At 41.3% G+C, this 14,766-nt stretch overlaps 1 protein-coding gene across 4 annotated transcripts in view; it reads left to right on the plus strand.

Moving 5' to 3' along the window:
- The first annotated feature begins 1,390 nt into the window (after window positions 1-1,390).
- NFYC (nuclear transcription factor Y subunit gamma) overlaps window positions 1,391-14,766 on the plus strand; it is an 18,826-nt gene continuing 5,450 nt past the window's right edge. For 3 of the 4 annotated variants that reach the window (XM_009284760.2, XM_009284762.2, XM_009284763.2), the window contains exons 1-6: window positions 1,391-1,503; window positions 5,259-5,330; window positions 6,873-6,986; window positions 9,388-9,483; window positions 13,485-13,658; window positions 13,980-14,138. In XM_009284760.2, the coding sequence (XP_009283035.1) occupies window positions 1,399-1,503; window positions 5,259-5,330; window positions 6,873-6,986; window positions 9,388-9,483; window positions 13,485-13,658; window positions 13,980-14,138 (720 nt within the window). In that variant the 5' untranslated portion in view covers window positions 1,391-1,398. Of the gene's footprint in view, window positions 1,504-2,906; window positions 2,977-5,258; window positions 5,331-6,872; window positions 6,987-9,387; window positions 9,484-13,484; window positions 13,659-13,979; window positions 14,139-14,766 lie in introns of all 4 variants that reach the window. The other variant, XM_009284761.2, reaches the window with a different exon arrangement.

Raw genomic sequence — 14,766 nt, forward strand, 5'->3', positions numbered from 1 at the left:
GAGTTCCTCATCAAAAAGGCAGGACTTGATCTAGCATTTTATGGGGGGAAAAGAATTGTCTCAGCTGGAATGTGAAGTGTGCCTGGACAGTGCTGCACGGGCTGGCACTGTCTCGGTCACCCGAGGACAAGGTGGATCGATGCTGTGTGTCCTGACCTCTTCACCATCTTCACTGCAGCGCAGCATGGTTATAGGGGAAAGTCTGAACCCAGTTATTGTCCCTTTGTTCTCTCCACAGAAGTTCCTGATGACTACTGGTACATACTGTAAATAAAGCCATTTGCAAAGATACAAGTCTTAATGAATGCACAGGCAATGTCCAGTATCAATTTAATAATAGCCAGGCTTGCTTACATCCTGCAGTTGCAGAACACTAAATGACAGGCATGGGGCTTTTTAAAAATTGTTTCAATTAAAAGATTTGAATTTTAAATCTCACTTTGTGCTTTTAACATTCTGCATTATACAGACTGTTAAAATAATAATGGCTGACATTGACATTCTGATTTCAACTTGGGGGGGTTGCTGCCATATCCTGCACTCTTGTTGGCTGTAACAAAAGAGAAAAAATGATTTTATAATAGGCGCACACTGGAGTGTGAACTGTGACTGGGAATCACATATGTTTTGTAATTCCTTGTGAAAAGGCAGAGCTCTAATAGGGATAAGGAGACTATTTTTGCCTTTTAACACTCTGCATTATACAGACTGTTAATTTCTCCTGTTGATTATACCCAAGGAGAAGTATTTTAAAAATGGTGTAAAGTCACAAAAACTGACACCTTTCAAATAGGCACGGAAGCAATAACCCAAGGAGAAGAGGTATTTTAAAAATGGTGTAAAGCCACAAAAATTGACACCTTTCAAATAGGCACGGAAGCAATTGTTTCATTACTCTTTCTAGAAATAATAATGGGCTGACATTGACATTCTGATTTCAACTTGGGGGGGTTGCTGCCATATCCTGCACTCTTGTTGGCTGTAACAAGCAAGAGAAAAAATGATTTTATAATAGGCGCACACTGGAGTGTGAACTGTGACTGGGCATCAGTTATGTTTTGTAATTCCTTGTGAAAAGGCAGAGCTCTAATAGGGATAAGGAGACTATTTTTGCTTTCGGTTCCTTTCCCCCTTCCCCCCCCCAAATGTTCTTTTTCAGTCTTTGGGAAAAATACATAAAATTTAAAAAAAACAGTCCTAGAGGCTGTGAGTATCTGTACATTGTTGCTGTGAGACCTGGACCGGCATATCTTATTTTGACAGTTTTCCAGAGTGATTAGCCAGGCTGGCCTCTTCCTGTAGTCCTGGGACTTGTAGGGAATCTCTGGGAGCCTTTGACTCCTGCCTGCCTCCCTCCCTCATTGCTAACGCTCGTTTTTGTTTCTCCCAGCTACCAGAATGTCCACGGATGGTGGCTTTGGCACAGCTAGCAATAGCGATGCCCAGCAAAGCCTCCAGTCCTTCTGGCCACGAGTCATGGAGGAGATACGCAACCTCACGGTGGTGAGTGTCCTCACTGGTTGTGTTATTTCTGAAGAACTGACAGTGAAAAGTGCCTGGTAATGTCTGGCAGCAGGATGAACCTCAGCTTGAACATATTCCTGCTGCTTATAGGATCCAGCAGAGTTGGCTATTTACACACTGCAAGGTGGCCTAAAGAGCTGATAAATAATCAGCCAGCCAGGCTTGTGACTATTGGCTACAACTGCCAGAACTTGAGATATAAACTGAATACAGCTGATTCATAGCATAATGAGATGTAATAGTCGTACCTTCAGCTCTTTCTGGACTAAACAAGAAGACAAAGTTGATTCAAAGGTTCTTTTAACAGGCTAAATGATGACTGTGGCTGCTTTCTAGAGAATTGCAGAGGAATTATCTTCTGTTTGGGGGGGAAAGGGAAGTGATTCTAAAATAACTACAGGTATAAATGTAGCTGCCGTAAGCTGTTTCAGCTCACAGAAGACTGAGGGATTTGAGAGTATACCTCACGTTGTACTTCATGGACTGTTTAGCTACTGTTCGAATTCTGTAACATAAAATGTGTGACCAGCATGTGAGGGAACCCTTATCCACGCCAAAGGACAGGCCACATCAGTACACCCTGGGAGATGCTACTGTCCAAAGTGTGAGTCTCCGTCTTTCTCCCCCCCGTCATAAATTCAAACACCTGGCTTTTGGCAGACAGTTACAATTTTGTGAATGAATTTTTGGGTTTAGGCTTTTGTATAGAACTATTATGCCCTCTTTCAGAACCATCTCCTTTGACAAGCCTGAAGTTTGGAAAATCACTTGAATGCCAAGTGCATCGTTATCACATACTTTATTAATTTAAAGACATTTGATTAAAAGAATCATGCATAGACTGAGAATAAGAATCGGACTAAGTAGCTTCTATTTTTTTCCATCCCCAAAAGAGATGTGCCTGAGAACAAGGGCATATAATAAAAATGACTTTTCAAGAGAGATTGATAGATTACTGTGATACAGTGGTCCTGAAAGCACATTCCTGTGCTTTTAATGTAACTGAAAACAAAAGAACTCCAGTCAAAGACGGGCTGTTCAAAGTGAAAACCCCAATCCAGTAGTATGAAGATAAGCTTTTTTCAGCCTGTGTGCAGATAGTTGATTAAAGAAACAGATGTAGAAATTTGTATGCATAACCAGAATTAATTACTTTCCTCTTCCAGCGCAGTGAATTCTTGTGTTCAAGAGCTGTAGTTTGTCTTCATCCCCACATGAAAGGGGTTTATTCTGCAGCTTATCAAGTATGGGCAGCTTAATTTTTAACTGTCGTATGAATCTATTTATTGCATTGCAAGCCAGTAAGTCATTGAAAATTTAACTGAGGACAGTGAAGGGGAGTAGGAAAGGAAAAGGCATAATTGCAAAACATTCCTATGCAGTTGTCCCCTGCACAGTCAAATCCTGAAATTTGTTGTGCATCTTACTGAAAGTGCTTCCATGGATGTGGACGTAAGTAAACTTTAAAGCTCATCTGCGTGTACTGCATAGCAGAGGTCAGAGCAGCTGTTTGACGGAAAGCCTGCTTTGGTTGCCTGCTTTTCGGGGCTATTTTTGCCTGGTTTTGTGTGTTTGCCACGTGCCACCAGTAGCTAAAATTCAGGGGAAAAAAACAAGGGAGCTACTTTAGAAGAACAAACCAGAGCTCCCTGTTCTCTGCCCCGTATAACAGAAAGGACTGTAGCCTAGTCTTGGAGAAATGGGAAAGAGGACTAGGCTGAAACTTGCATTTCAGCTCCACAGTGAGTTAGAAGAGGCCTGTGAAAACAGTGAGACCTAATTTGGAAAAAAGAAAAGATGAAGAATTGGTGTCTAAAGTTTGTTCTGCTGGGTAGTAGCCAGTAGTGGTCATGCTTCCCTTCACCATGGTACTTGCGTATTAATTTTGATTTATGTGATGTTTGCCTGTCTGCCTTAAAGGAATAAAGGAGCTTTCATTTTTTTCTAATTTCTCCCACTGTCTCTTCTCTAAAGATTTTAATAGCATTGTAGCTATGCATGTCTACCTGCAGTTCTGCTGTTCATAGAAGTTAATATACTTAAAAGACTGTTAAGAGTTTCACAAATTGGGAATTTTATCCTCGTCTTTCTTTGAGGCTTGCTCAAAGCTCACGAGGCTCTTTAAAAAGGAACAAGCTTTTAAACAAACAAACAAAAAAAACCCCAAAACCAGAAAACAACCACCAAAAAAACCAACTCAAAAAAACCTTTGGGATATTTTTCCATGCCCTAGCAACTTCTTAACTTGTTTATATGGCGGGGGGGGGGGGGGGGGGTGGGCGCACATCGATGCCGCCCTGAGCACATAGTGTGTTCCAGCACAGGTCCCAGCACTGGCTGCCCTCTTCTCCCATTGCCCAAAATGCCGCATTCATCAGCGGGATGCAACGGCCCTCGGCACTCCTTGCAAGGACACCCCCACACACCAAATTAGTTCTGATTTGCAGTATATTACTGGGAGTACCAGGAGCACGACATTCACGTTTCCAGAATGAGGGCACAGAATGCTTTTTTAATATATGCGCATATAAAATAATATATATAAATATATATAAATTAAATAAAATGCCCCCGCTGGAGCGCTGGCTGGACCACGCACAACCTCCATATTTTGCTTCAATAGAAAACAGCATTTTCAGCTTTTTTTTCCCTCTTTTGTTTCACTAACACGTCTTGCAGTGCCTTCTTCCCTAGAGAAATGAGTTTCCTTTTATTTTCAATGACATTTTTGTTAAGAAGGGAAGATGTTTTTTTAGAAGCCCTTTGTGGGTAGGGATTCTGCATTCCTGGTGCGATGGTACGGAGCCTCAGCCTTTCTCCCTTTTTAAGAGGCTCCTGGTAGCAACACGCTGTGGACTCTTTCTTTTTCTTTTTTTTTTTTTTTTTTTTTTTTTTTTTTTTTTTTTTAATTCCTCTTTCTATCTTCAGAGAAGGGAGACCGCTGTTTGTAGTGAAGCTCCGCAGTTTCCCTAACCCCGAGAGCTCTCTGCGGAGAGGATCTCTCCAAGGGACACGTTAGTGCCTCCCCTCGTGCAGATAGCGGCTTGGTGGTGTCTCTGCTGCTGCTCCCGTCGGGTACATGCAAACAGCAGGATGAGTCAGTACAATGACAGCGCTCGCTCTCTGTCTCCTAAACCGTCATTACACCATTTTGAGTCAGCAGTTCTCTTTGCTGGAAAATAGCGAGAAATCCATCTAAAAACAGGAATAGAGGAAATTTTTTGAACAAGATTCTTGCAAGGATTTTAACACCAAAATTGGTATTGGGCAACAGGGAGGTACAAATAAAGCAAAGAAGATTTCATCCTGTGGCCCCACATAGCTCTTGTTTGCCTTTACTTTCTCTTGTGACTTTTTGTAAATTCCAATGGTTTCTGGGTCTCGAGACACCTAATTGAATTAGTGGCTTCAAATATAAATAGATGCAGAAATGTGTAACATTAGAAACATTCTCTTCTGCAGAATGACTTCAACTTTAAGGTGAAATAGTAGATACAAGTGTCTGGCAGAAGATTTAAGTAGAATTTTATCAGTATAAAATACAGAAAAGCAGATGAGAATTCTCGGGCCCGAGAAGAAGCTGCCATACCCCAAAGAAAATAAGTTATTTTTATAAATGTAATTTTAGCCAGTTTAGTTCTAGACAATACAGACTTGTTTTAACATTTCTTATCTTACCTTTGTTTTCAGTTAAGTATAAGTAAAGAGTCTCTCAAATGTGAATCTCTCTGCAGAAAGACTTCAGAGTTCAAGAACTCCCTCTGGCTCGTATTAAGAAGATAATGAAACTAGATGAAGATGTGAAGGTACACTCATGGGGTTTTTTTCTTAAGTATTAGTGATTATTGTGGCTATAACTCCTTGCAATTCATTACTTCTTATTATCATTATTTATTACTATTTTTAAAGCACATTTTAACAGTTGCCTTAAATGCAATATTAGCTGGCCTTGTATAATTATGCTGAGCTGGGAAAGCAAAATCATTTGGGATCTTTGCTGAAGACTTTTGCAGTTTTGCTTTCTTCTGGTAAATACCAGTCTGCTGTATAATTCTGTGTATTTCCTGTTTTTTCTAGTGCTTAACTGTCTTTTTTCATGTTTCCTCCTTGTTTCTCTCGACTCTTCCTTTCGCAAAGCTATAGGGTGTTTCGTATGAAGAGTGATATCACTTAAATGTGTGCTATGCTGTTTCAAGTTTTATGGAAAAAATAGGTAATATTTTAGGTGGATAACATGGGTTTGATACTGGTATTTGAGCTGAACCCTTGACGTGTGACTGATGACGATAACACATGAATTGACTGATGAAAACTTGCTGACATAAAAGGAAGGAGAAAGGAATCACCTGCAGGGTTTGACTCTTGCGCTGCTCCAGTCCTCCCTGTTTTTTAAGTTGGAAAACTGTCGGACACTTAACTCCTAAGAGAAAAGAGAATGGTTTGCACTTTCTTCCTGTTTTTCTCAATGTGACACCATCCTTGTGTTAGGACAACCTTTAACATTCAAATGAGATCCTGAAAAAGGTGTGTGTTGTCTTCCTATACAAGGGAGCTATTCATTCAGCCTGGAAGGGGAATGAACCCAGGCCTCTGAGGTCCCAGTTCAGTGTCTGAACCAGATGAGTGCCAAATTTTTGATGATGAAGGGATGAGATTTTAGGGCAGGGCAGGGGGAAGTCTCTGGCCTGCCTGGAACATTATTTAACAAGAAGACTGTACTAGGGAGTAAGCATTAATGCCAAGACAGCTAGTAATGAAACTGCTTAATTTGAGTAAAACTTGAGCTACGTACTTTTTAAGGAAAAGGAATTTGGTGAGGCAGAGTCTTTACTCAGGCCTCCAAACCTCCTTTGCAATTTCAGCATTCATTTCAAATTATATAAATGTTATAACTGTAAAGTAAGGTCTAGGTTTTAAAGTGAGCCCTCAACGTGTCCTTTTCAGTTTCCAAATCGTTTATGCACGTGCCAAGGCACTGCCAGGAGAAGCTGCCGGTTGATACCCTCTAGGTGAATGTGCACGGATGCCATTTGCTGGCCCACCATAATCCAGCACAATATGGAGCGGACATCTGACTGGTCATGGAGGAAACAGACTTTCGAGACAAATTTTAGATGCCCAGCACTCTTAACACTGAGTTTAACTTGAGGCTGGTACCTCTTTGGACTGTCAGATCCATAGATATTCTGATGTGGAAATTCCCCCAACTTCACTGTTAAACAATGCAACCATTCAGATTTGACTAGCCCGATAAAGTTACTCTGGCTACCACTCTGCAGTAATAGAATACTAATGGTAAACTTTAAAATAAATAAATAAATAAATAAAAATTGTAAATTTAATTGCAGATGATTAGTGCAGAAGCTCCCGTGTTGTTCGCCAAGGCAGCTCAGATATTCATAACAGAATTGACTTTGCGAGCATGGATACACACAGAAGATAACAAGCGCAGGACTCTGCAGGTAACGGAGCTGCTCCTACCTAGCCTTCAGCTGCTTCGTAAGCTGTTTCCAACTCTTTGTTTCCATAATATGAGGCATGTTTTGTAGACAGTAACTTTAGTACCTGTGGTTATCGCTACAAACCTGTGTACAAAGCACAGTGCGCAGTATAACTGTGCAACTGAAATGCTTTTTTCTTAATTTGTTTAAAAAAAAAAAAAAAACAAACAGCAAAAAAAACCCCCCAAAACTAAAGCTGCAGCTAATTGTGACCTGCTATAATGACTCAGGATAGCTGTAGCTGTTGAACTTCTAGCTGATTTGGTTTTCAGTAGTAGTTCTAATGTAAGCTTGTAGATGTTAGTTTGTGTCAATAAATGTGTAGAGATGAAAACAAAAATACCCTCCTCCAGAACAGATGACTGTTTCTTCTGGATTGAGAGGCCCTCGATAATAGTAATTTTTTAGTGATTCAAGAGTAAACTGTAACTCTTTAGGGTCTTTTTTTTGGGGGGGGGGGGGGAATTGGCATTCACTTTTAGTCTTGACCAGAACTACTTGAAACTATGATAACCATCAGTTCGGGCCCTCAGATCAGAGGTGAGAGATTGTGATATTTAGGACCGTGTCAGCTCTCCTGTACCCTGGTGCAGAGATTGCTGTACTGGCAAGGAGACTTGTCTGATTTCAGTCCAAAGCTGTTCTATTGAATGGGCATCCAGCCACTCAGTCGCCACTAAGTTGGGCTAATGCTACTTGCTTAACCCAGGTTTTAATGCAGTTACCGTGGGAAGGATGTATTTGATGTACATACCATGAACAAGATGCTTCATAAGCACAAGTGCTGACTCAGGCATGTCCTGTTAACAGTTTTCAAGCTTGGATGGATCCGTTTATTTGAGAATCATACTTAAATCCTGATCCTAATGTATAAGACCTTGAATTGACTCAGGTTTTATTTCTGACTGCCTTGCATTCCACAGCAGCTGCCATCCTGGAGCAGCTGCTCTCTGCATGGACAGTGCAGCTGGAGAAATGCAGTCTCTGCTTATCAAGTATTTGGGAAGAAAATTTTGAGTGGAGAGGTCTGAGTTATGGAAGTCTATTCCTGAGGAAATTGGATTGAACCCAATCCTCAGCATGGAGAATGAAATATGAGATACATCTGTTCAGTAAAGGTTTTCTTCCTGGTGAAGATACTTTTATAATACACGCTGCCTGCAGAACAAAAGAAATGTCTCTCTTGTGCTTTCTACGTGATCATTGTTTGGCAATTAAATGCTAAGACAGCATAAGGTTTAGAAATGTCAACTAGCCTGAAATGAGAGAATTGATAGTCTTTTAAATTTTACCTACTCGTTAGGCAGCGTAGGCATCTTTGTCTCAAATCTTGTTCATATATATGTTTTACAAATTTATCTTCAGCTAATGAGAATGAGACTTTTAATAGCTTCTTGAATTAGCCCTACTTTTTAAGATGGCTTGCAAGAATTTTAAAACTTCAGAGTACATTTTATTTTCTTTAAGAAATTCAACTTTGTTTATCTTCGGGTTGTTTCAGATCTTAAATGTATTTGCTTAAGTGATGACTTACTGCTGGGTAATTCTTTATTCAGGTCTTTAATGCTTTGGCCTAATGCTGTTCTTTGGATTTCTTTTTCAGGCAAGGTATAAAAGTAAAGTTATAAGCCGTTCTGAGAAGATACTTACCTTGCCAGTTTTTCATAGAAGCTCGTTGGCTCTTGCACATCCTTTTTCTGACACATGTTTGGCCAGTTTGCTGAGTATATGTTTTAATCTTCATGCTTTCTTTTAACCATTTTGCCCTTCCACATGCTGAAGCTTGTTCTCTCAACATCTCTTGGGATTCCCCTGCCCTAAATAAGATCCTGTGATACTTTACTTTTTCTTTTTCCTTTTTTTTTTTTTAAACCCATCCCCAACTCGCAGATTCCGCATATGTTGCTACTAATACATGGAGCAGTCATCCTGGTCTTTCTGCAAAGCTTCTTTTCAGATATCTTTGGGATTTTTAATGGTTGGTTGGTTTTTTTTTTTTTAGAAGAAGAATTCCTTTTTTTTTTTTTTTTAAATGTGCTAAAAGGCTTATGGTCATTGTCATGAGCCCTCTGTAGTGAATTACAGCGGTACCATTGTGGAGAGCCTAATTAGGCCTGGTTGGTGAGTAGATGACTGTAAAAGCCCAAGTTTGATAAGCACCTTCTTACTGCGCATCTTGGAGGCGTCACTCAGCACGAGACGTTGTTGTTGGTACTGAAACAGTTCTCGCCACCTGGCTTGACCGCTTGGGATCTGGAGAAGATACTCTCCCTTGACTCGATTAAAAAGCTCTAACTTTATTTATCCGGTGACAAAACAGACTTCTAAAGCTGAAGAATGGTTTTCTCTTTTTGTGTTGTAGAGGAATGACATTGCCATGGCAATTACAAAGTTTGATCAGTTTGACTTTCTTATTGATATTGTTCCAAGAGATGAACTGAAGCCTCCAAAGCGGCAGGTGAGACATAAAAATGATTGCCTTATTGTCTGTCCTTTCCTTGGTGTGATTTCAGTCGCTAATTAAGAGAGAGTTGATAAAGCAATACAGAATCAGATTTAAACATGAGGTTTGTGCCTCTCTCTCTCTCATGTTTATTTACAGTAGTTTTCAGGTTCTTAATTTTTTTTATGGAAATAGAGCTTGAGTGGAGACTTACAGAAGTCTGACTTGGGGATTTACCTAAGTGACAAATACATGACTAAATAGGTCTGATACCAAATGTCACCCACATTAAAAATTTAACTTTAAAAAGTGTGCTGAGTCTGCATCCTTTGACTTGTAAAGGGAGAAACAGGCTTCTTTGCTTAGAAGTACCACCCCCTGCATCCTTTGGGGCAGTCATTGCTACTGTAAACATCCTTGACTGGAAGCTGTAAGGTGTTAGAAGGAGCTTTCAGTCGGATGTTTACAGCAGCAGGCTGCTGCGGTCATCTGAGCACAAGATCTTTGAAACTTAACAGGCTTGTGTTTTACAAGGCACTTGTTTCCCTCCATGTTTGAGACGGTGCTGAAAATGCAGTGAGGTGGGGTTGAAGCTCAGTCTTGCAGCTTCAAATGCACGAAGAAACAGATTCAGCTCCTGGTAGACTAATTTATCTCCTTCACCTAAAAGGTGTTTTGCTGCTAAAAGTTCACCAGTTCAGTAATTGCTTATCTCTCTTTGTTACGAGTTGCCTGGTAGGTAAAATGGCTGGGCTACCATCAGTACACCTCTGCTAGGGAACAGCTCCACTCGGACAGTGCTGCACCTTGTTCAGCAACTCCTGGAATCGTTGCCCATGACTCAACTGGAGCAATTTCTTCTCTGAACAGTAAATTTCAGTAGTTTATAACAACTTATAGCTATTCCTTCAACTGGTTTTCTGATACTTTTGAAGGTTTGCAGTGTGTTAGCCTTTGAAAAAATCCAAGGTGGTCCTTAAAACAGCTTCTCTAGTGAGTGCTGCTGGAGAGGCTGGCATACTTCAAAACATCCTTCTGGCAGGTGTTTTACTTGGAAGTTTTTCTTTGACTTTGTTTTTTGTATTCCAGTATAAATCTGGGTAACATGCAAAAAGATACCTGCTTTGAGTGTAGAGACCAGCGGTTCCATTGTCTTTTTGGACTTGACTTTTTGTCTTCAAGTCCTCGTGGTGCTACTGAAGTGATGGCCAAAGGGAGGAAATACACGCTTCATCCTTTCTGATGATGTCCTGAGTTGAGTTTAACCTCGCATTCTGATTTCCAGAAGCAGCGTGACTTTCTAGTAAATGAGGAAAATACCTTTCCTTGTCACAATATATGCAGGAGAGTCCATCCTACTGCTGCAGTCAGCTATGGTTAAAATTAGCAGCATCCCAGGGCTTCGTTACAGGTGTGCTGGGAACTCTGTGTTCTGTACACATGGTGAGCGTCACTTGTGGGAGCGTGGCACAGCTCCTTCCATTCCTTCACTGAGTTCCCTGCTTTATCCCTGCAGCAGTGCAGCAGAGATGATTTATCCAAAGATCATTAGTTCAGTGTTAAATAAAAAGCCAGAGCAGCAGCCTGCACAGCCGCTCTCGATGCTTTGCTTAACTGTGGGAAGGAAAACCGACATTTCGGTTTGTTCAGCTTGATAAGCTGAAACGAGTTGGCTGCAGCCTGAAGTAACGCAGGTTAATTCTGGCATTTACAAGTTCAGTTATTTTTCTTTTAGGTGCCTCATTCAGTTATTCTACTTTGTGGTGCTATTTTTAGACACTCCATGTTTGGGAGGGAGAACATCGCCCATATCTTTTCCTTGCTGGAGCCTTTTGATTCACATCAGAATGTTTTGATTACAGAACATTCAAGTTCTATAATCAAATGAATGCCTGAAGCATTTTAATAGTGTGTTAGATGCATATGGGTTGCTAGGTTAATGTGTCTTGATGCATCACACCAGAGCTGTGTCTTTTGGATTGCACAGCATCAGCAGTGAAACCCTGTCGGTTTTGGTTTGAAGTAGGCTTTAGAGATCTGTCTCTCACCGATATATCCACTGCCTGTGAACACTGCTGAATCACTAGAAATACTTCTTATGGCAAGAGAAGTTTAATGGAGAAATAGCTGCCCGATAAGAATGTAGGTTAGGACTTTGCAGTGGAAAACACTCCTTTGATTCAACAGTGTTGAAAAGTGGCTGCCTGTAGGCTGACAGCCTGCACTTTTTGGCTGGGGGTACAATCTGTATTTTATCTCCACCACGGAAAAGACTGTTTGACAAGTTAGTGTTGGTTACGTGGAAGAGCTGGGAATGAAACCGTGACTGTTATGTTGCTCTGGTAACTAAAGCTATGGCTTGAAAATAAAAGATGGCAAACGATGTGATATAACCTAGTTCAAGCAGATTTGGATTTAAAGCCATTTTTGCCTGTAGCAAATGCAACTTAACCTGGAATAGATACTTACAGAAGTACTCAGTTGCCTTAATTGTTTCAGGATTCGGCTAGGAATTGAGGATTGGAGTGCTCTAGAAATAACATATCTAAGGACTGGGCTTTACAGAAACAGCCACAGCTCTTCTATGTGTGTGGTTCTGTGATTCTATGTCCTGTTGAATATATATTTTAAATTTGTTATTAATCCCTCCTCCAAAGGATTTGATGAACTGAGTAGGAATAATCGGTGAACTACCATGTGTAGGAAGTATTGTAGGTATTTGATTGCAGCGGTTTGCAGCACTGTGGGATAGTGCTAATGTTTGCTCTGAGAGCCAGGCTTGGAAGTCGCTTCTTGATTACAGCCAACTGTGAACAGCTTAATCTTTGCGGGGTGATTTTCTGGTGGGTTACTGAGAAACCTCCCAATAGTAAGTCTCGTCTTTAGTTGCTGTCCCTCTGTGAGGCTAGCATCTGAGCGAAGGGGCTCTCTTACTCCAGCCTGATGCCCATCTAGACAACATACATTGATCTTGTTTGATGTGAATTTTTCTTCTCCTGTTCAGTTGGATGCACTGAAGGTAGTCCATGAGCGAGCCTCATTTAATGCAGGGGAGTCAAGCAGACTTGTGTAAGTGAGAATCTACCATGTTGTAGCACGTGTAAACATCCTACACTCTCAGCTGTGAACTCGAGGTGGCTGGGAGAGGATTGTTTACGCCTTCTGCCATGGAGTGAACATCTGGTGAGCTGCATCTTCCGTAAGGTGCAAGATCCAACTGCTCCTCTGGGGAGCTTAAGAATTTTGATTCTTGAGTGTTAACGGCTTGCCACTTAACGTAATCTCTGAAAATCTAGTTCTTTGCCTAAAATATCATTAATCATAAGGGGCTTTTCTCTCCTAAAGACATGCTTAGATAAAACAAAACAGCAGTATTACAGCCTGTGCTTCTGACAGTGAGCTAGAGCAGAGCCTTTTGTTTCTTCACACTGTTGAGATATTCCTGCTACCAGCAGAATCAGGCTGTTAAGCCACGGTACCAGATGAAATTGTTATAATTCTGGAAAAACTGGAATTAAATAAATAAAGGCACAACAATATACATCAAGTCTGTGACTTTTATTCCCAGGGGTTTAACATTGGAGCTAGATTGAGATTTGTGTTGGGCACGTAGGCTAAGAGGGTTTTGTTGACAGATGAGGCTTTGTAAGTTTTCCTGGTGCATTTGCAATTCATTCTGTGTTAAGATAACAGGCAGTGATGGAATTTACTGATGAGGAGTTGCGTGGATTTCAGCTATGGTAATTTTACTCATTTGCTTCTCATAATAAGATCGGTGACTACATTATTATACACAGGGTATTGGAAATGTTTTTGATTTCCATATAGCTGAATAAATGAGGAAACCCGTTTTGATTTATCGCTTCAGATTTACTTAGTTAAACTGTTATGAACAAGGTATTAAAGATACTTTCCCATGGAGCATGCTTATGGGGGGGGATGTTTCAGCTGTGCTCGGGGTGTTTGGATGCTGATCTGTTCCCTCCCCGTTTACCTGTCTTTTACCTGTGCTGCAGGAAGAGGTGCGTCAGGCTGTGACCCCAGCTGAGCCTGTACAGTATTATTTCACACTTGCTCAGCAGCCTGCTGCAGTGCAGGTTCAGGGGCAGCAGCAAGGACAACAGACCACCACGTCTACAACTACTATCCAGCCAGGACAGATCATCATCGCCCAGCCTCAGCAAGGGCAGGTGAGCGGTGAGCAGCGTTCAGGGGCTTTGCAGTTCAGTGGAGCCAGTGAAACCCTCAACTCGCCCGTGTGTAATGTATCGTAGTATCCTGTTCTCACTGCTCAGAACAGGCAATGGCAATATAGAAATGTGTTTTCTGGTCATGACCAGGTGTTCAGATACCTTAGTAACAAGGGTTGTCGAGGTCCTGGGTTCCCTTCATGGTGATTTAAGCATCAACAAGTAACAGCGGGCCTAGGAAGCAGTCTGTCAATTACTATCTTGTGGCTGTTTCACCTGTGTTCAGTCCTTGCTCGGTCCTTATTCCTGTTTTGAACGCAGAGCACCCCCGTGACGATGCAGGTTGGAGAAGGCCAGCAGGTACAGATAGTGCAGGCCCAGCCGCAAGGACAGACCCAGCAGGCTCAGAGTGGAACTGGGCAGACCATGCAAGTCATGCAGCAGATCATCACCAATACAGGAGAAATCCAGCAAATACCGGTAAGACTTTACCAGTAGAAATGTGTAAGAGTCTTGTGAGCAAACTGTCCGCTGGTGTTCTGGCATGAGGCTGTATATGTATGCTTTTTTAACTGTAAGAGGAAGTTTGGGTTGAGTGGTGTGTTTCCTGCACTTAGAGAGGAAAACTAACCAGGTGTGACATGAAGGAGGAAATAAATCTAACCCATCTAGTGTTAGATTGCTCATTGCCCACCCCTAACACTTTCCCCTGAGTGAAATAGTTACGATTAGGAAGCAATAAATAAAGCATTTCCTGGACAAACCTTAGTTCTTTACTACAGCATGGTTTCAATAAAGCATAATGTAACTTCTTTTGCCTTTACTTGGTTCTGCCTCTGCAATCTGAAGTCATGACCTGGCAGACTGAGTGGGAAGGGTGCCATCTATGAGTTATTAATAAACTTTTACGTTATAAGAAATATTTCTACAAAATACTTTGAGCTGGTTGGAGGAATGGCTTTGCGGAACCAGAAGGTACCTCCTCGCTTTCACATCAATATAGACCTGCTGTGGCCTTAAGAATGGGATTTTGAGTACCCGGCATCAGCAGTAACGTTCTGGCATGTGTCCTAGGTAAACACGTGGGTCAAAAAAATGTCACCTTCCC

The sequence above is a fragment of the Aptenodytes forsteri genome, unplaced genomic scaffold (assembly GCF_000699145.1).
Source record: "Aptenodytes forsteri isolate BGI_AS27 unplaced genomic scaffold, ASM69914v1 Scaffold7, whole genome shotgun sequence".
Taxonomy (NCBI): Eukaryota; Metazoa; Chordata; class Aves; order Sphenisciformes; family Spheniscidae; genus Aptenodytes; species Aptenodytes forsteri.